This window comes from Enhydra lutris, unplaced genomic scaffold, assembly GCF_002288905.1.
Source record: "Enhydra lutris kenyoni isolate GAN:26980312 unplaced genomic scaffold, ASM228890v2 scaffoldscaffold2, whole genome shotgun sequence".
NCBI classification, from domain to species: Eukaryota; Metazoa; Chordata; class Mammalia; order Carnivora; family Mustelidae; genus Enhydra; species Enhydra lutris.
Window position 1 is genome coordinate 32,967,550 of NW_019154086.1, and position 20,213 is coordinate 32,987,762.

Here is a 20,213-nt window from a genome sequence, read left to right on the forward strand (position 1 = left end):
GTGTCTGGTGCTCTGCTGTACTGGAACTACAGCCTGCAGACCTGCATGTGACCAAATTCAGTTGTCAGTAGCCACATGAGGCTATAAAGCATTTGAAATGTGGCTGATTCAAATTCAGATGTGCTGTAAGTATGAAAAGCACAACAGATTTCAAAGACTTAGTGTGAAAAAAAACCTCATGAATAATTTTTATATTGATTATAGGTTGAAATGATGTATTTTATATATTGGGTTAAATCGAAAAAATATATATGTATTTTTAAAAGACTTTTTTATTTTTCAGTAATCCCTACATCCAGTGTGGGCCTTGAACTTACAACACTGAGATCAGGAGCTGCATGCTCTGAGGCAGCCAGTCACCCCTAAAATATATTTTTACAATTATTTTTGTCTGTTTCTTTTTACCTTTTGAATGTAATTAATAGAAAATTCAAAATATACATATGACTTTATTACCTTCACTGCTGCTAATGACTATTTGCATATTCCTTCCTGCTATTATTATGTCTTGGGGGAAAGGTTGAGAGTGTCTTACAGGGAAGATAACACAAATGCAGAGCAATGATCCATTGTGCTTAGGTGATATTTCTAGGTTTTAGGTCATTAAATTTTTGTTCTGAAAACTTTGCTTTGGATACTAAATATCCAGGGCCAGTGTTCTGGAACTGAAAAACATGGAGAAAATTGGGGATGCTGCAATGTTTGTTGCTTTCTGGTATTTTCTGAGCTGTCATTGGATATCGTAAATTCATGACTGTCCATGGATTCCTGCTTGCATGTGGGGACACCAAACAAGATGGCTCAGAAGGAAGTAAATACTTACGGAATGGGCTATTTGACATGATGATATTGTGGGAACTAAGTAAAGCTAACTTCGATCTTGTCTCTCTTATGTAAAAAAGACATCTGGGGGCACCTGGGTGGCTCTGCTGGTTAAGCATCGGCCTTCGGCTCAGGTCATGATCCCGGGATCCTGGGATCAAGACCCACATTGGCTCCCGGCTCGCTGGGGACCCTCCTTCTCCCTTTGCCTCTGCCCCTGTGTGTGTGCTTTCTCTCTCCCTGTCAAATAAATAAAGTCTTTTTAAAAAAAAATTTAAAAAGGACATCTGTGTTGTTTATGTCTGCATTGACCTGCTAGCAGGAAAAATAAATAAATAATTTGAATTGTCATTAGGTTGGGAATAACACCTAATGACTAAGGGAGTGTGTGAAATTAACTAGTTTTGGCAAAAAAGCTCTAAATAAAAGTTAGAAGGCCGAATTCCAAATGTTTTTTAAATTAAAATTTGATTTCCTTTAAAAATCATCATCTTTTCAGATCAACATATTGGTGGGATTTCTTTTCTCCTTTCCAAAAAGCTATGCAAACAAAAACACTTCCCCTCTTTTTTTCTATTATTCATAAGTAGTATATGGTTTGCTGACTCCTTTCTTGCCCTCTAGTCATGCTTATCACTTCCTTTCTGGGACAATGAGAAGATTATAGAGAGAGAAATTAGCCTGACACTTGGAAAAGACAGAAAACTAAACCACAAAACTCCTAGTCCAGGTCCTCAGATACATGAATGCTCCATGTCTCTCCCTGTCTAGCATGACTCAACACTGGAATGAAGTTTCTTTTGTCTAATGAGCTCAAGAGAAGATTCTGAAATACACGCTGGGATTTATGGAAATGAGAGAATTTAGAATACGAGTAGCATAGAGCACAAGGAACTGTCAGCGACTCTACTGGTAAGAACACAGCAGCATAAGAAAGAAGAAAGGGGATACCGGGCTGATATTTTTTTTCTGGGATTGGAACACATGGCATCAATGCCAGATATTGTGGCAGAGGCAGATGGCATGGCAGATGCTGGGAAAGAAAAATGACTTACTACTAGGTGAACCAGAAAAAATAAACAAGGAGGGCAGAGGGGAAAAAGTACAAGAGTTCCCCTCTGTTGTCAGGAACATTGTCCCATGCTGCAAAATGTAATTGCATCACATAGACTTGTAGATTGCAAATTAAGTGTCTTAACCACTTTCTCCACAGACGGCACATTTGGAATTATAGTTATTCTCTCAGGAGGACTCCTTTTTGTCTATTGCTTTTCCAAGGAAGGAGGGAAGAAAACAACTAATTGGATACATGATGCCTATATATGATGAAGAAGATGTTACTGCTATCTTTTTCTGGCTCAGTCGTTGCTATAGGATACGTAGAAACTGAATGAAATTCATCTTGGTTTATTTTAGAAGTGTTCCCAATTAACATCCTTTCAAGGTGTAAATCAAATGAATGGGGTTGGCATTTTAATAAACTTAAATCAAAGTTGTTTAAAACATGTCCTAGAAAGCTGGGCTGGGCTCTCTCATTAGGTCCCTGGGGTTTAAAACAGGTGCCTCACCAAAATTATAGCTTAGCATGTGGTGGCTCCACGGAGTTGACAGGAATGGTTGAAACCAATAAAAATGATTTTCAAATGCTAAGGGTCTAATATGAGCTACCCAGACACACACAGGCAGTACAGTGCCAACGTATATAGACTGAATCTATGAAAATTCATCACCATGCACTTGGCCGCCACTGTTGCATCACTTACATTAGACAGGAATGGATGTAATCAAGCCTAAAATTGCCAATGTGAGTTGCTGAAATAAAGAAAAGTATGTGAATGATATTAAGGATTTTGTAGCCATTGCAGAAAGAAAAAAAGGAGGGTATGGGGGGCTGGGCAAGCTTCCAGTGATGATTTTGTCACTATATTTGCAGAGGAAATTGAAAACTAATTAAAGACTGTAGAGTGGGGCCCCTGGATGGCTCAGTGGGTTAAAGCCTCTGCCTTCAGCTCAGGTCATGATCCCAGGGTCCTGGGATCCAGCCCCGCATTGGGCTCTCTGCTCAGAAGGGAGCCTGCTTCTTCCTCTCTCTCTGCCTGCCTCTCTGCCTACTTGTGCTCTCTCTGTCAAATAAATAAATAAAATCTTAAAAAAAAAAAAAGACTATAGAGTAACATTGAACAACAAAGAACTACTATATGCTTTGGAAGGGGAATTCTGATATATATAATATTTATTTTCTGTACTGTTTTTAGAAATACTGATAGCCCTCTAAGGTAGACTCCATTGCACATGTACAACCTTCACTCACACGCAACTCATGACTTAGAAACTCATTGCAAAATGAATCTCAGTAACAATGTGGAATCCAGAAATAGCTCAGATACCATATTCTTCCATTTTTAGGGGAGCAAGTGCACCCAAGGCCTCCTGTCAATCCCTGTCTGGTTCTCATTTTCTTCTTATTTCCTATTTCTTCTCTCTATTGCCCAGATCAGTGCTGCCCTCTGCTACAGTAAAGTGGAAGTCACTAAATGCCGAGACTGAGTTTCCAGAGACTTGGATCACACCGGCATCTCCACCGGTCCCACCTGGGAACAAACAAGTATACTGAGTTTGAGGATACACATTTTCTGAAAGCTGGGGAGAAATGACAGGGAAGGGAGTTCAGTCTGGAACAAATCCGACTTAATGAATTTCTGTGGTGTTTCCGTGTTAAATCCTCCCAGAGGAATAAGACTTCGAGCCTGATGGGCCAGCTAGGAGTGGGTCCCTTCTGGTGGAGGATAGGGAGACCTGAGTACATTCCAGCATGAAGGGGTAGACGGCGGCAGAGCTACAAAAATGCTATGTTCCTTGATCTTATCATCAAGTGCAAACTTCTATTGTTTGGCCTCCTTCCTTAGACTTCTGGACTTGGACAGCACCTCTTGACAACATAGCTTGAGAAAATGTTCTGCTTTGTGGAATTATTATATGAGAAACTCGGAGAAAACTAACATATTCTTCAATTATAGCAAAGGCTGGACAACGCTGCAGTTATAAATTCTATCAGGCAGCAATCTTGTGTTTTTAATGTTGTTGTTTATTTGTTTAGCACTATGAAGCTCCCTTGTACTAAATTTCAACCCATTATCAGTGTTCACACAACAAACACCATTATTTTGTCAACATCACATAGCTTAGAGCTTAGATCCTAATTGAGAACATCCTCCTTCTGTAGGTATATCATGCAAATTACAATGTTTTCTGTTTGAGAGAGTCCTGCATTATATCTCTAAAATTAGACATTGGGGAGGATGCGCAAAATGGGTAAAATGAAAAAAAAAAAAAGACCCAGGAAAATCCCAAATGTTTTTCTATCCTGTACGTGGTGTAATCACAAAGGACTCTTTTCCAAAGAGGAAAATAGTGGCACTGAGGCACTTAAAATGGGAAGCAATTTCAGTTTCACAGTCCCCACCAAATGGCATTGTATTTAACACTTTTGTTCATCAGATAGTTTCAGTGTTCTCTTTCAACGTGTCATTGAGGAGAATGTGACATCATATTATCCTTGTAATAAGCACTTCATACACTAATAAGATGTTTATGACTGCTTTATGAAATACCTGTTCTTTGCCTTGATAAAAATATGCATTTTTATGTCATTTCTATGGATAATTCTTATTATGAATTTCCAACACCGATATTGCACTATGATAAACTCCTGATTTACTCGGAGTCAAGAAAGTAGAAAACTCTAAGAGAAAGTTAGATATGTAAATATATATTTTTAACATTTCTCTATAGTTAACAGATAAATGGCAAGGAAAATAACTTCCGTAATTTTTTTGGGGGGGTCAGGAGTGCAACCTACAGAAAAATTCATATATACTTTTATACATACAATCATTTGTAACTTCTATAACCTCTATAACCCTATAGCAAGAATAAACCTTTATAGAACCTGATTTATTACAAGATCCTAGACCACCTTTTGAATCATCAGGGACAAATTTATCTTCAGTGTAATTTTGAATAGTAAATAGAATTTGTCCTATTCTAATTCTTTGAAAATGTGTAACTCTATGTCGTATTATAAGTCTCAAATGACCAGAACATTGTTTTTTCTTCTTATGCCCCAAATATCTTTGTTAATTTTCCCCTCAAGTAAGTCTAATCCATAAGACTGTAAATCTCAATTAACTAGAACATTCTAACATATCCTCCTAAATGATCTTCATCCTCAATCACCTTAGGTAGACTCCATAAATAAATGTAAGTTGAAGAAAATTTAGTTCTAGGAACATTCTCAATGTTCCCACAGGAGAGACCTGACTATTGTCCTCAAATAGTTGTAACAGAAAGGGAATAAAATGTTACAGCTTCTTGAGAATCAAAACCCAAATTGCAATGAAGAGTCTCATTTTGAAGTAGTCACTCCTATAAAACCTCCGTTCACAGTACCACTTAGAACCTATTACCACAGATCGGAAGCTAATCAGACTTAGTCATTACAAAAGAGGAAGATCGTCAAGGGACTTCCTCCAAAATAACGATGGCTGGGTTATAAACTCCCCTTCCAATTAATTTTATTGTTTCAGTTGATGAAATTGCAGAAGTGAAATGAACCTGGAAAAAGTGAGCACTGTAGCCAGCAGAAGCCACAGTCCCAATGCCTGGGAACACTTCAGAAATGAATGAAGAAGCCAGATGCAGAGCTCTGGCCTTGAGGGTAAATGCTGAGGCCAAGAGACATCGATGGGAAAGGTTTCCATTTTCCCCATTCAATCAAATCAGTCTGAATATATTTCATTTCCTACTGTTAGTGAAATAAGTCATCCAGTTAGAATCAATAACTCTAGAGTCTTTTATCCAATTTCTTCACTCACCTTCCATGGGGGTGTTGCTGTCCGGTCGATTGGCAAAGACTACATCTACGTACTCGAGCTGTAGCCTCTGGAGGGAGCCCTTCAATCCTGGGAACAGAGGCAGGAAAAATCCAATAAGTACAAATGTAAACACTATTAGAAACAGTTAAAGTTTAAGAGACTCTTAACTCTAGGAAACAAACTGAGGGTTGCTGGAAGGGAGATGGGTGGGGGGATGGGGTAACTGGAGGATGGGCATTCCAGAGGTCACGTGATGTGATGAGTACTGGGTGTTATATGCAACTGGCGAATCCCTGAACTCTATCTCTGAAGCTTATAATACATCATATGTTAATTGAATTAAAATAAAATAAGATAAAATAAAATAAGATAAAATAAAAAGAAATAGTAAAAGTTTGGTTTCCTTCAAAAATTGACTTAAAAAAAAAAGCACGGTATTAGTTTCAAAAAGACATTGAATACAATGATGTATTAATTGGCCCCTAGAACCTTTAAACAATATATCCAAGGCTGACTTTAATCTCAACAAAGAAAAGTCTTATAGGGTGGCGCAGTTCAGTTAAGCGTCTGACTCTTGGTTTCAGCTCAGGTCATGATCTCAGGGTAGTGACCTTAGGGTTATGAGATCGAGCCCTGCATTAAGCTCCACACTCAGCTTGCAGTCGGTTTACGACGCTCTCTCTCTCTCCCCCTCTGCCGCTCTTCTCTCTCTCCCTCTGCCCCTGGTCCCCTGCTCTTTCTCTTCCTCTCTCTAAAAATAAATAAATCTTAAAAAAAAGAAAAGTCTTATAACTTTCTTGATAGTTTTACTACTCCTACCCTGCCAGAAAACATATACTCAGCAAAGCTCGTTCACAGTGACTTATCTGTGGCAATATCCAGGAGCAAAGTTTAGAATAAAAAGTAGCCTAAGAGTTTAACTACTTCTTCTTGAAAACTGCAAATTGCTTTCATGTTATGAATGACTTAATGGGCTTACAGTGGGATGGGATATATTTACTGCTCATCAAAAACATTAAAATGGCATAAATCAGAAATAAATGACTGCCAAGGCCATCTTCATGTACACACGGGTTGTAACAGGAATAAAAGGGTTAGCAAATGAGGGTCTTGCTCAACCTTTTACTAATTGAAACAAAGTTTGAAGAACCTTAAATATAGCTGAGCTCTACCATTTCTATTATTCCCTGTTCTTTGGGGGAAGAAGTGAAAACAGAAGCTATAAAGACTTAGATGATATAAAGGAGAGAGTGAGAACTTTAAAAAAAAAAAAAAGTCTGGAACCAATAATCTAAGTTTTAGCCCTAACCATCTGGTCACATTCCTGTGAGTACTCCGAAAAAAAGAAAAAAAAAAAAAGATTTAATTTCAGTAAAATTAATACTTCCCTGAAATAGAATGTATTGTATATAATATTATGTAACCAAAAGGATGACAGTTCAAGAATCATCTTATCTCATTTCCATGAGGCACAGCATTTCCTTATCAGCCTATTTAATTCCTCAGGAAGACTGGTGGTTTTTCTCTTTTTATTATAGGCATAAAATTAATTGCATGTTAAATGAGGCTCTTATAAATTTAAATTTGGCTCATTTAAATTTGATTTTTCAAACTGGTTTACCAGCCAGCCACAATTACTTTTCTGACAGGAAAATGAAGTGCTTGGATATAGTTCCGGAAATATTTTTCATTCGTTGAAAAAGGATTGTCTGGGACAGTGGCTTGTTAAAAGAAGCATTGATGAAGAGATTAGGGCAGACAGGTGTTATAAGGTCCAATGCCCGCTCTCAAAAAACTGCAGTGACTTTCAGGCCTGGGCTATCCCCAGCTCTCTGAAGGGGCAGCTTGAAATTAAATTTACCTTAAAAAGCCCTATGATATGAGCCACTTTTTGGAAGCAATTATATGTATTGGAGGAAGTAAGGGGAGGACAGAATAACCAAATGGATAATGGGGTAGCGCAGGTTGGGAAGGTTAGAAATCTACACTCTAGCGTGCTGTGGGATTCCACTTGGGTTATTTCAACACCCACCCCCCAACTGATTTGGTGACTTAGGTCTCTGATCTGCAGTGGAGATAACAACAAACACTACCTTCAGGATCATGCTTCAGGAGAGCAAATAAAACCAGCTTTCAAGCACTTTGTAAAGCACAGTAGTCTACAGAAATGCGGCGATTATCACAGCGATGCTCACATCTGGGAAATTCAGAATGAGAGGCGTCAAAGGCTAAATGCTAAAGATTTCCCTTGGACTTCCTGGTTTTGGAACGAGGCATTTAGTGAGAGTCCTGGCCCTTCCTGGCACTGGAAACCAGTGTCTCCCTTTCTGATGAGGCCTCTCCCTCCAGGGTCTCTTCCAAACAGCTCAGCATGTGCTGAGAGTAACTACGAGGAAAAGATGCAGCTGGCTCGGCCCCTTTGTGGTGCTTGTGGTCAGCCAGGACTGGAGTCATTTACCCTCCCATGCCCTAAGCATGCACTAAATCCCCAATGTGATCCCCAAACTGTGCTGGGCTCTGGGCGTGTGAAGATGCACGGATGCTGTATGTATCCCCAAGGAACAAACAGTGCATGGTGAGAGCGTATCGGGCACAGGCTCATTGTCGAAGGTAGTACTGTGTGCCCATAAGTGATGGCATGCGCTCCATATGAAGGTCATTCTCAATGTAAGTGGTCATTCCAAGCCACTCAATTCTTTCTCTGGAAGGCATTTTTCCCCCTTTGTTATTTAGGCTGAGATTCAGGTGTATTCGTGTGAAAACATGAGAAATCATGTGTTACATCTCGTCAGCGATCCGTTCTGAAATGAAGTAGCAGGAGACTGTGCCTCCAAGACATCCTGTCCCCAACTTTGAAAATCCCAATCACATCAAGCCTTGAAATCCATGGTGCCAATTCTGGGTTTTACGCTCTGTGAGATGGCAAATTATCAGTGTGGGACTGGGACGTGAGGAGTTAAACAGGGGAAATGATATCGGATTTCCATTTTGAGCTGGTCACGGGTCTGCTGAAGATGACTTGGAGGAGGCAAGAGTGAAAGCATGGAGAGAGGCCAGGGAGAGGTGACAGTGCTGGGGCAAGTGGGCCAAGTCGGGACGAAGTGTTCAAATTCGGGACAAGTTGTGTAAGTAGAAATAAGGGGACTGGCCGGTGTGCAGGATACAGAGTGTGGAGGTCAAGGAACCAAGGGTGACTCTCTCAGACTTTTGGCCTGAGAAGTAAAGGGATGGTTACTAAGGCAATCAGGTCAGGGGGAAAGCAGACTGGTGGGAGCCACAGAGGTCGGAGCGGCACGTTCGTCAAGCACACGGAGCTCTTGGCAGTTGGACGGACCAGCCTGGCTTTCAGAGGCGAGGTCTATGTGTAGACGAGGCAAAGGGTTTGGGATCTGGTGTGCCAATCTGGGCTGGCCTGAATGACCTTGCTGACATCTCAGGCTCTTTGGGCCCTGCTCTCCTCATCCTTCCAAAGACAAGCTAGACTGAAACGATCTTTCTTCTTCAATCTTTCACGTGACCACAAACCAAATCAGGCCCTCCTTCCCTTTCCCATTTGCATGCCTTAATTGCGCAGAGATAGTTAAATTGTAGCAACATGAAGACATGCTCAACAAATGTCTCCTTGAAAGCCATTTAGGGTTGGTCTCCAATAAGCAAATAGTCGTATTCTAGCTCCACTTAGCAATGTTTGTTGAACACTGGCTTGGGGCCAGGTATTGTTTCAAGTTTAAGTAGATGTGCAAAAATGCATTAACCTTGGCTGCAGAGGGGAATCGGGGCCACTAATCATAACCTAAGGCAGGCCACGGGCCCGCTGCAGGGAATGCACTTGCTCACAGCACTTCGGACATGAGCCTGTCCCTCAGCACTAACCTACGGTCTGCGGGAGCAAACACAGGAGAAGCAAGAGAAAAGCTCTCTGTCCTTGAGGAGATGTCTACAAGGTCACTGGCCATTCCTTACAAGTCCACAGGATACTTAATTGTGTTGTGTAAAGAAAATAGCTTTCAAGTGACTATAGTAAAGAGAAATCAAAGTTTTTTTTTTAGGTTCTGAAGATGGACAGGAACTGTTTTGTTCGTAAGGTAAACTTTAATTCAATGTAAACCTACTTCATGGCTTCTAAAGAAATGTGCCCGTTCCAGAAGTTAAGCAGGCTGGTGTGGTCAGAGATGGATCAGGGGCTCCGTGTTGCCTGCTGAACTGTATAGGAACACGGAAATCAGTAGTCTGGAGATTCTGCGAGGGTTCTCTTCAAACATATTGTGTCCACACATTTGCTTTCCTTTCGAGCTTGAAAAAAAATGTTGCCTTAACCGATGGGCACTTTTTCCGTATATAATTTTCTGCCTTCTTCCTGGCAGACCTCTTCATCATGACTTGAGATATGTCTGCTTATTTTTTTTTTTAATTTATTTGATACACACACACAGAGAGAGACAGAGAGACAGAGAGAGACAGAGACAGAGAGCAAGCACAAGCAGGGGAAACAGCAGGCAGTGGAGAAGCTGGCACCCCGCCAAGCAAGGAGCCCGATGTGGGGCTGCATTGCAGGACCCTGGGTCATGATCTGAGCCAAAGGCAGCTGCCCAGCTGACTGAGCCACCCAGGTGTCCTGTGTCTGCTTATTTTTTATAAAGACTGTGCTGTATTAGAATAAGGTCTGTGGCTGCTCCTCCCATGATGAACCATGGTTACCCTGAGTGGGTGATTTCAGTTTAGTATGAACATGGAACACTGGGAAGGAATTTGTGGTGAAGCCATCTGTTAAGAAATTTCCTTTTTCATTGAAAAAAATCATAAATTATCTTTTTAAAATAAAGGTTCAGAGAAGCTGGGTTTGGCATTTGCCATTCATTAAAAAGGTCTAAGCAGTTTCTCAGATTATTTTCCTCTCCTACTCCTCAAGTCAAGATAGTGAGTTTGTGGTTTGGATCACATAACAAAACGGTCATTCACCTGAAGCCCAAATATACACTCAGAAACAGGCTTTGCCTATAAAGGCACACACACAGTACACTTTTGTCTTACAGTTTGACTTACCAAACTATTTCTATTCTTTCCTATACTATACTAAGGAAACTTGATCTGCTAATTTTTTTTAAAGATTTTATTTATTTATTTTGATAGAGAAAGAGAGAGAGCGCGTGCGCGATCATAAGTAGGTAAAGGCAGGCAGAAAGAGGGGGAAGCAGGCTCCCTGCTGAGCAGGAAGCCCAATGCAGGCCTCGATCCCAGGACCCTGAGATCATGACCTGAGCTGAAGGCAGAGGCTTAAACCACTGAGCCACCCAGGCGCCCCTGATCTGCTAAATTTTAACTCTTACAAAAATTGGGACTTAAAGAATGTTTGTGGAATGGCTGAATGAATAGACTTTCAGAGCTAGAGAGGACTTAGGGATTCTAAATGGATACAATAAACCTCCCATTGTGAAATTTCTACCTTCTCCTTGTGAATCCAAGGAGCATGTTGTTCCTGACTGGATTTTAAGTAAAGGAACTTGGGTTCACTGAAAAGGTCTTTCATCTGATTTTTTTTCGAAAGTGCATTATGTACAAGTCAAGTTCATTTTATACTCCGTAAACCAACTCAGGTGGCCAAGGTCACCAGCACTTAATTGACCTGAACTCTACAGGAATTGGACCTCTGTCTTGTCCTCTAAGAACACTTTCTAAATTTAATGTGCATAAGAATCTCCAATGTTCATTAAGGCTACCTTCATCACAAAACAAGTATCAATGAAACCCAAGGACAATGATTTGTAAACTTCTTCCAACTTTATTTTGGGTCTAGAACTCTCATGTCCCCTCCATCCCCCACTTTGTTTCCCTGAAAATTCACTCAATTCCCCCATTTCAGCCTGCCTGGAACTACCCTTTCAATTGATGCTCTTGGACTCGTGAATATCTTTGTCTTTGGCTAAAACTATGAACTACAAAATAAATAGTAACAACATACCTAATAAATGATCCCAATTCTTTAGTCACAGAAGTTTGAAATTTTGTGTTAAAGTTTGAATCTGGGTCAGTTTAAATTTCAGCGGAACTGGTTTATTCATCTTGAGAGATCAGCTCCTAAGAGAATTCCTGACTTGTTTAAAGGGACAGAGAATTTAAAGTATTTCTGTTATGCTGTTTGAGGCTTGACGAAAACTGATTTAGAAGAGAGAATTTTGAAATGATGAGCACACTGGTAAATATAAAAACAATGGATATTCAGTAAAAAGCACAGCAACTCTGACCATTCTTTTTTTTCCTTGATCTTATGTTCTCCATTGATTGCCATCCTGAACCATTGCCTGAATCTCTTTTTTTAATTAATTAGATTAAAAAGAAAAGAGGGGCAAGAACTTTCTAGGCAACACACTGCTGCCTTGTTTTTCTGCTTGGTACAACAAGCTTACATGGATTATTTCTTTTTTGGGGGGGTGGTTATTTCTCATGGTACATGACTCAAGTCACATGGGCAAGTGCTAGAGCAGGAATGATGACAGTTTTAAGAGACAGGCTGGGTTTTACTTTGCAATATCAAGTTGGACACCAAGGCCTGAGAAGGGATTTTGTTTGGACTGGAATCAGAAAGCTTTTCTAGTGCTAGAATGTGCTTATTCATTGTGGTGGCCTTAGAATGTTACTTAGTAAAGGGCTTCCTTATCTATGGTATGAAGACTAACAGTTGCACTATTAAGAATGATGATGATAAAGACAAAAATAACATTTATTAAGTGCTTATTACATGACAGATACTGTGCTCAATGTGAATTATCTAATTTCATTCTCTGTATAGTAGCATTGCGAGAGAGGAATATTTATAGTCCATCGTATAATCAAAGAAATGGAGGTTTAGTGAAGTTAAATAACTTGCACAAAGTCCCCTAGCTCATAAATGACACAGTTGAAACTTGAACCACTCTTTGTTTGGTTTCAAACCCCAGTGCTTACAAATATATTAAGAATCAGTTAATGAGAAATACCAAACTCATCCAAAAACTTTGAACAAACGACTGATATAATTATCACCATTAAACAATTACATATATGTGAAATATAAATATAAACATATTCTCCGGGGCACCTGGGTGGCTCAGTGGGTTAAAGCCTCTGCCTTCAGCTCAGGTCATGATCCCAGGATCCTGGGATCGAGCCCCGTATCGGGCTCTCTGCTCAGTGGGGAGCCTGCTTCCTCCTCTCTCTCTCTCTGCCTGCCTCTCCACCTACTTGTGATCTCTCTCTCTCTGTCAAATAAATAAAATCTTAAAAAAAATTTTTTTTTAAACATATTCTCCAAGATCTGGCTTCAAAACTCTCCATTTTATTCTTAACTTTAAAATTTTTAAAAAAATAATCTCTATGTCCAATGTGGGGCTCAAACTCACAACACCATGATCAAAAGTCACATGCTCTACTGATTGAGCCAGCCAGGTGCCCCCAAATTCTCTATTTTAAATTAAATGATTGAACACCAAAATTATTTTTTCCCCAGTGTAAATCTAAGATCTTTCCAAGTTTTCTTTGCAGGTTAATAAAGATCTCTAACTTCTAAACTGCAGTGACTGTCTTCAAATTCAACATTATCTTTTTTTTTTTTTTTTTTTTTAAGACTTACTCATTTATTTGAGAGAGAAACAGAGAGTGAGTGAGCATATGAGCATGGGGAAGTACAGAGGGAGAGGGACAAGCAGACTCTTCCCCTCAGACTGAGCAGGGACTCAGACTGAGGCTGGGTCCCAGGACCCTGAGATCATGACCTAAGCCAAAGTCAGACGCTTAACCAACTGAGTCACCCAGGCGCTCCTCAACGTTATCTTTTAGATTAGGTTCACGGGGAGGGAAAAAACTTCACAGTGAAATGACAACCTGGAAGAAAATATTTGCAACACATGTAGCTTACAAAGACTGAACATTATTAATACACGAAGAATCCCTGAAAAATTAATGAGATCAAGACACAAAAAACTCAAAAGAAAAATAGCTTAAGAACATGAAGAGTTGGTTCCCAGAAAAAGAAGCACAAAATTGTAAAAGTAGCTCAAACCATTACTAAATAAATGTATAACTAAACAAAACCAGCTCATCCATCAGATTGGTATAATCCTTTTCAGAAAATAATTTAAAATATGTATTATTCTTTGACCTAATGATGCCGCTTCCAGTATCTATCACATTTACATAGGATGGCCATTTGTATAATTCTTTATAATACTAAAACCAAGAAATAACCTACAAATCATGTTTAGAGTGCATATGTATGTGGGGGTGTGTGTGTCTAAAATTATTTTAATTGCAAAAAAAGTAGGTGTTTTTTTTTTTAGGTTAATATGTATAGCTTGATTCCCCTGGTTTCATACTTATGTTTTTGTACTTATAAGAAAATGTGGATAGATAGATAGATAGATAGATAGGAAGGAGATCAATTTAACTGTGGGGACAAGTTGGGAAGGACATGACCCAGATTGTTACACTGTGAAATGAGATAAGGTAAGCTAAGGGAATACTTCTTTATTTTTATTTTTAAAGTTTGTGAGATTAGATAGAGTACATTGCTTGTTTTTATTGACTTTGGTATTTCATAAATGAAACCAGTTTAAAAAAAAAAGAAAAAATCTTCGGTCTTCATGATTAATTATGAATCTAAAGTTATAAAAATCTTGGATCCATATAGGTTCATTTAACATTTTTCCTTTATTGCAACAGGTGCAGGTGGAACATTTTTGTTATATGTAGATAAATAAGAAATACATAAAAATTTCTCCCAATTCTCATAATCCTCCCAACGAGGTAGAGTACTATTCTATTACATAATGGTTCTAGAAGACCATACTATTTCCTGTTAATTTCTAGTCTCTACAAAGTTTTGAGTGCCATCACAAAAGCAATGGCTCCATGAATCAATAACTGAGTGGTAATTTTTTATAATTTTTTAACATGTGCATAATACTCTTTAAAAACTATCATAGTCTTGAAAACTGTATGCCAATAAAATGGACAACCTAGATGGGTTAGATAAATTCCTAGAAACTTATAACCTCACAAAACTGAATCAGGAGGAAATAGACAATTTGAATATACCCATTACTAGCAGTGAAATTGAACCAGTAACCGACAAACTCCCAAAAAATAAAAGTCCAGGACCAGATAGTTTCATAGGTAAATTCTATCAAACCTTTAAAGAAAAGTTACTACCTATTCTTTTCAAACTCTTCCAAAAAAACAGAAGAGGAAGGAAAACTTCCAAATTCATTCTATGAGGCCAGCATTACTCTGATACCAAAACCAGATAAAGACACCACTGAAAAAGAGAACCACAGGCCAATATCTCTGATGAACACAGATGCAAAAATCCTCAAGAAAATATTAGTAAACTGAATCCAACAACACATTAAAAAAAAAATCATTTACCACAATCAAGCAGGATTGATTCCTAGGATGCCAGGGTGGTTCAATATTTGCAATTCAATCAATGCGATGTATCATATCAACAAGAGAAAGGATAGAAAACGTATGATCATTTCAATAGATGAAGAAAAAGCATTTGACAAAGTACAACATCCATTCATGATAAAAACCCTCAACGAAATAGGTTTAGAGGGAACATACCTCAACATAATAAAGGCCATATATGAAAAACCCAGAAGTAACATCTATTCAATGGTAAAAAATGAGAGTTTTTCTCCTAAGTCCAAGGACAAGACAAGGACGTTCATTCTTATCACTTTTATTCAACACACTACTGGAAATCCTGGCTATGGCACTCAGACAAGAAAAAGGAATAAAAGGCATCTGAATTGGTAAGGAAAAAGTAAAACTGTCACTATTTGTAGATGACATGATACTATATGTAGAAAACCCTAACTACTCCACCAAAAACAATGACTAGAATTGAAAAACGAATTCAATAAGGTTTCAGGATACAAAATCCAGATACAGAAATCAGTTGCATTTCTATTCAACAATGATGAAGTAGCAGAAAGAGAAACAATTCCATTTACAAATGCACTGAAAATAATAAAGTATCTAGGAATCAATTTAACTAAGGAGGTAAAAGGCCTATACCCTGAAACCATAAAACACTGATGAGAGGAACTGAAGATGACACAAACAAATGAAAAGATATTCCATGCTCACCAACAAAAAGAAAAATTTCGTTAAAACATCCATACTACCCAAAGCAATCTACAGATTCAACACAATCCCTATCAAGATACCAATGGCATTTTTCACAGAACTAGAACAAATAATTCTAAAACTTATATGGAACAAAATATCCTTAATAGCCAAAGCAATCTTGAAAAAGAAGGACAAAGCTAGAGGTATCACTATCCCAGATTTCAAGATACACTCCAAAGTTGTAGTAATCAAAATAGTATGGTACCAACACAGAAAGACACATGGATCAATGGAACAAAATAGCCCAGAAATATACCCACGAGTACGTGGTCAATTAATCTATGACAAAGAAGGCAAGAATATGTAACAGAAAAAAAAAAGACAGTCTCTTCAACAAATGGTTTTGGGAAAACTAGACAGCTACATGTAAAGAATGAAATTGGACTTTCTTAGACCATACACAAAAATAAACTCAAATGGATTAAAGACCTTAATGTGAGACCTGAAACTCTAAAATTCTTAGAAGAAAACATAGGCAGTAATCTCTTTGACAGCAGCCACAGAAACATTTCTCTAGATTTCTCTCCTTTGGCAAAGGGAAAAAAAGCAAAAGTAAACTATTAGGACTACGCCAAAATAAAAAGCTTTTGCACAGTGAAAAAACCATCAACAACAAAAAAGACAGCCCATCAAATGGGAGAAGATATGTGTAAATGATATATCCAATAAAGAGTTAATATTCAAAATATATAAAGAACTTGTACAACTTGGCACCGAAAAATATAAATAATCCAATTTAAAAATGGGAAGAAGATATGGACAGACATTTTTCCAAAGAATATATGCAGATGGCCAACAGACACATGGAAAGATGCTCAACATCACTCATCTCATCGAGGAAATGCAAACTAAAACCACAATGAGATATCACCTCACACCTGTCAGAATGGCAAAAATTAAAAATGCAAGGAACAAGTGTTAGTGTGGATGTGGAGAGAAAGGAACTCTTTTGCATTGTTGGTGGGAATACAAACTGGTGCAGCCACTGTGGGAAACAGTATGGAGGTTCCTCAAAAAATTAAAAATAGAATTACCATAATTCTACTCCTGGATATTCACCCAAAGAATACAGAAACACTAATTCAAAAAGATAATATACACCCCTATGTGTATTGCAGCTTTTTTTACATTAGCCACGATATGGAAGCAACCCAAGTGTTCCTTCATAGATGAATGGGTTAAGGAGGTCATATATATATATATATATATATATATATATATATATATAATGGAATATTACTCAGCTATAAAAAAAGAATGAAATCTCACCACTTGCAACGACATGGAGGGACCCAGAGAGTATAATGCTAAGTGAAATCAGTCAGAGAAGGCAAACACCATATGAGTTCACTCACATGCGGAATTTAAGAAACAAAACAAATGAAAAAAGAAAAAAAGAGACAAATCAAAGGACAGACTCTTAAATATAGAGAAAAAACTGGTGATTACTAGAAGAGAGGTGGGTGGGGGGAATGGGTGAAACCGGTGAAGGGGATTAAGAGTATACTTACTGTGATGGACACTGAGGAATGTATGGAAATGTTGAATCACTGTACTATACATTTGAAACTGTATAGTAATAATACTGTATGTTTATTATATTAAAATTAAAAAAATAAAAAAATAAAATAAAAATTTTAAATAAAATAAAAGTATCATAGTCTTAGCATATGTCCATACAAAAGCCTGTACACAGATATTCGTAGCAGTATTATTTATAAGTAAAAAAATGAAAACATTAACCGATGAATGAATAAATAAGATGTCGCCTATCCATACAATGGAATTTTATTTGGCAGTAAAGAGGAATGAAGTACTGACACCTGTTACAACATGGATGAACATTATGCTAAGTGAAAAAAGCCAGTCACAAAGAAGTACATATTGTACGGTCTCATTCATATGAAATATCCAGAACTGGCCAATTTATACAGACAAAAGTAGATTAGCAGTGGCTTGGGGCTGTGGAAGAGGGTAGGGAGAAGGTGGGAAGTAACTCCTAGTGGGTACTAGGTTTCTTTGTAGAGTGATGAAAACGTTTTAAAATTCAATTTATGGTGATGATTGTACAACTCCGTTATACTCAGAACCAATGAATTGTGCACTTTAAATGGGTAAACTCTTATGGTATGTAAATTATACTTCAATAAAGCTCTTTTAAAAAGTCTTAGTGAAGTGTTTTATCAATGCTAGCACAGCTGTAAATGAGAAGAGTTTTAGAGAATTTGTCCTTTTTCTTTTGTGTTGCCAACTGTCTTCTCTATATCACCACACTCCTACATTAAAACTCAGAGAGACTGTGGTTGATTGTGATTCTCTTTATAAAGAATTTCCACCCCCCTACCAAATGGGTTTTGAACCTATTTGGTTGATACCTTTCCTGAATCAGCAGCCCACAAATGAAGATAAAATGAAATGCTGTACCTACCTTCAATAATATGTTTTCTTGACAACCCTCTTTCCGTTTCAGCTCTAACAAGAAAAAGAAGCAAATGACTTTGAGTGGGGGTGTGCTTTTTTAAAAATTGCTGTTTCAAAAGTACAGAAGAATAATCACTCTAAATTGAATTGCTAACTTTATACCCTATTCTTGGCAAATTCTACACCACGGTTGAGGAGAGAAGCCTGGTGAGCCACGCACTGAGCCCCTTTTCTTTGGAGACCCCAGCTGATAAATTAACTATTACTCTCATCACATGATATCATTAACAACTCAGCCATGCGTGCCCCATCCATATATACCGTGACATAAGGCTCAACCTTCCCACCTCACCCTCAACTCAACCCAAACCATCCCCACCCCTAAAAAAGCCTTGACATAAGTTCGTGAGCCGCCCATAAGTTTCGCTTTTCTGAGAAAGGAAGCACATTTGGAAGTGCCTTTTGACTTGCAAAAGAAATTTAACAATCACTTTCTGTTAAAATGTGATGTCAGTCTTTCTTACATTAGTATCCGAAGAAGACAAACATTTAATTAGGACTTTTGTCTTTCCAGATCATCCTCACACTCTGGCCAATTAGAAAGAAATATGGTTCCTGAGTTTTAAAGTCTTCATGAAATATTTCTTCAACATCACTCTCTGTGGCCACCTCTTTTTAAAACACAGTAGTTCACCATCTGCCTTTGGTGATTTTGAATCTTTTATAAAAGCATTAGATGGTATTGGGTGCAGTACTCCGCTATGTAATGGGTCTTCAGGATTGTCTTCCTCCCTGTTGATTTCTAAAGTATAGGCAAGGCTTTCAGTGCCATTGCAAAAACTGAGTAACAGCACCATGAATCAGAGGGGAGACAGAGCAAATCTACCTTTCTCACAAGCACCATGTTGCCTGAATTTTTAGAGGTGATAAATAAAAATCTACAGTCCATCTTTCTGTCTTCATGGTCATCATAAACAGGCTCAAAAATAGCAATATGATATGAGCGTGTGTATGGGGGGGTATTTACATACATGTACAGTTTGATTAGAAGATTCCTAAGGAACTGTATTCTGTCTCCAATTTTGTTTTCAACTGCTCCCTCTCCATTATAGGGAGGTAAATAAGGTTTTGTTGGTTTGTGTTTGTTTTTGTTATTTGTTAAGACTCCATGGAAATATTTGTGATTTCCATGAAAAGGTATGTGGAATAGCCAGACTTTTAAGTTCTGCTGAATTGTGTAAATACCAGTTCAAACACCAGTAGGCTTATCAGAGGCCAATTTGTCCTGTGAAATTTGCTTGCCTCCCACAACAGACAGAGGAGGACCTCTCTTTCATATGCCTGCCAGTGAATGATATGGTAGCTTCCTGTTACTCTCCAAAAGGCAGTCCTCTTGATCAACATTCTCACGTCTTCTGCTGAAATGACCAGAGACTCACATGCGGGGCCAGACAAGATAGTTTTATCTTTGCATTCCATGGAAGTCTTTGGGTTTTGGCAGATTCGAATAGCTTTTCTTCTGTGATGCTATGTGCTTGTTTTCTTTTCCGAAAATTTGAACTCTATTTTGGAAATGGTTCTAAGTATGAGGCTGGTATTGGAAGATCTCCATGAATTACTTAGTAACAAGTGGCCACATGCTTTACACTAAATTTCTTTGGGGCATCTTGCTAAAATTGAATCCTAGGCTAATTGCTACTTTCTTCAAGGCAGAAAAAATAACCTTTCTCTCCAAATCAATTAATTTTAGTACATTAGATGCAAAATGGTTGCCCAAAAGGATAAAAGCATGAACTACTAGTTGTCTCCTGTCAAGTAAAGAAAAGAAGAGGTAATTTAACTTACTTTCCACCCCAGTAGAGTTTGGTTGTTATGACCAGGCTGGACCTCCTATATGTTCGACAGAGAGAAATATTAAATAAATTGTTG

At 38.2% G+C, this 20,213-nt stretch overlaps 1 protein-coding gene across 5 annotated transcripts in view; it reads right to left on the bottom strand.

The window, feature by feature from the left end:
* The window catches only part of LOC111151358 (potassium voltage-gated channel subfamily A member regulatory beta subunit 1), a 393,149-nt gene that overhangs the window by 56,968 nt on the left and 315,968 nt on the right, over positions 1–20,213 (bottom strand). For 3 of the 5 annotated variants that reach the window (XM_022509326.1, XM_022509336.1, XM_022509344.1), the window contains exons 6-8: positions 20,130–20,174; positions 18,292–18,335; positions 5,697–5,783 (exon numbers count right to left, since the gene is read on the bottom strand). In XM_022509326.1, coding sequence (XP_022365034.1) covers positions 5,697–5,783; positions 18,292–18,335; positions 20,130–20,174 — 176 coding nt within the window. The remainder of the gene's footprint in view (positions 1–5,696; positions 5,784–18,291; positions 18,336–20,129; positions 20,175–20,213) is intronic. The other 2 variants (XM_022509353.1, XM_022509362.1) reach the window with 1 other exon arrangement.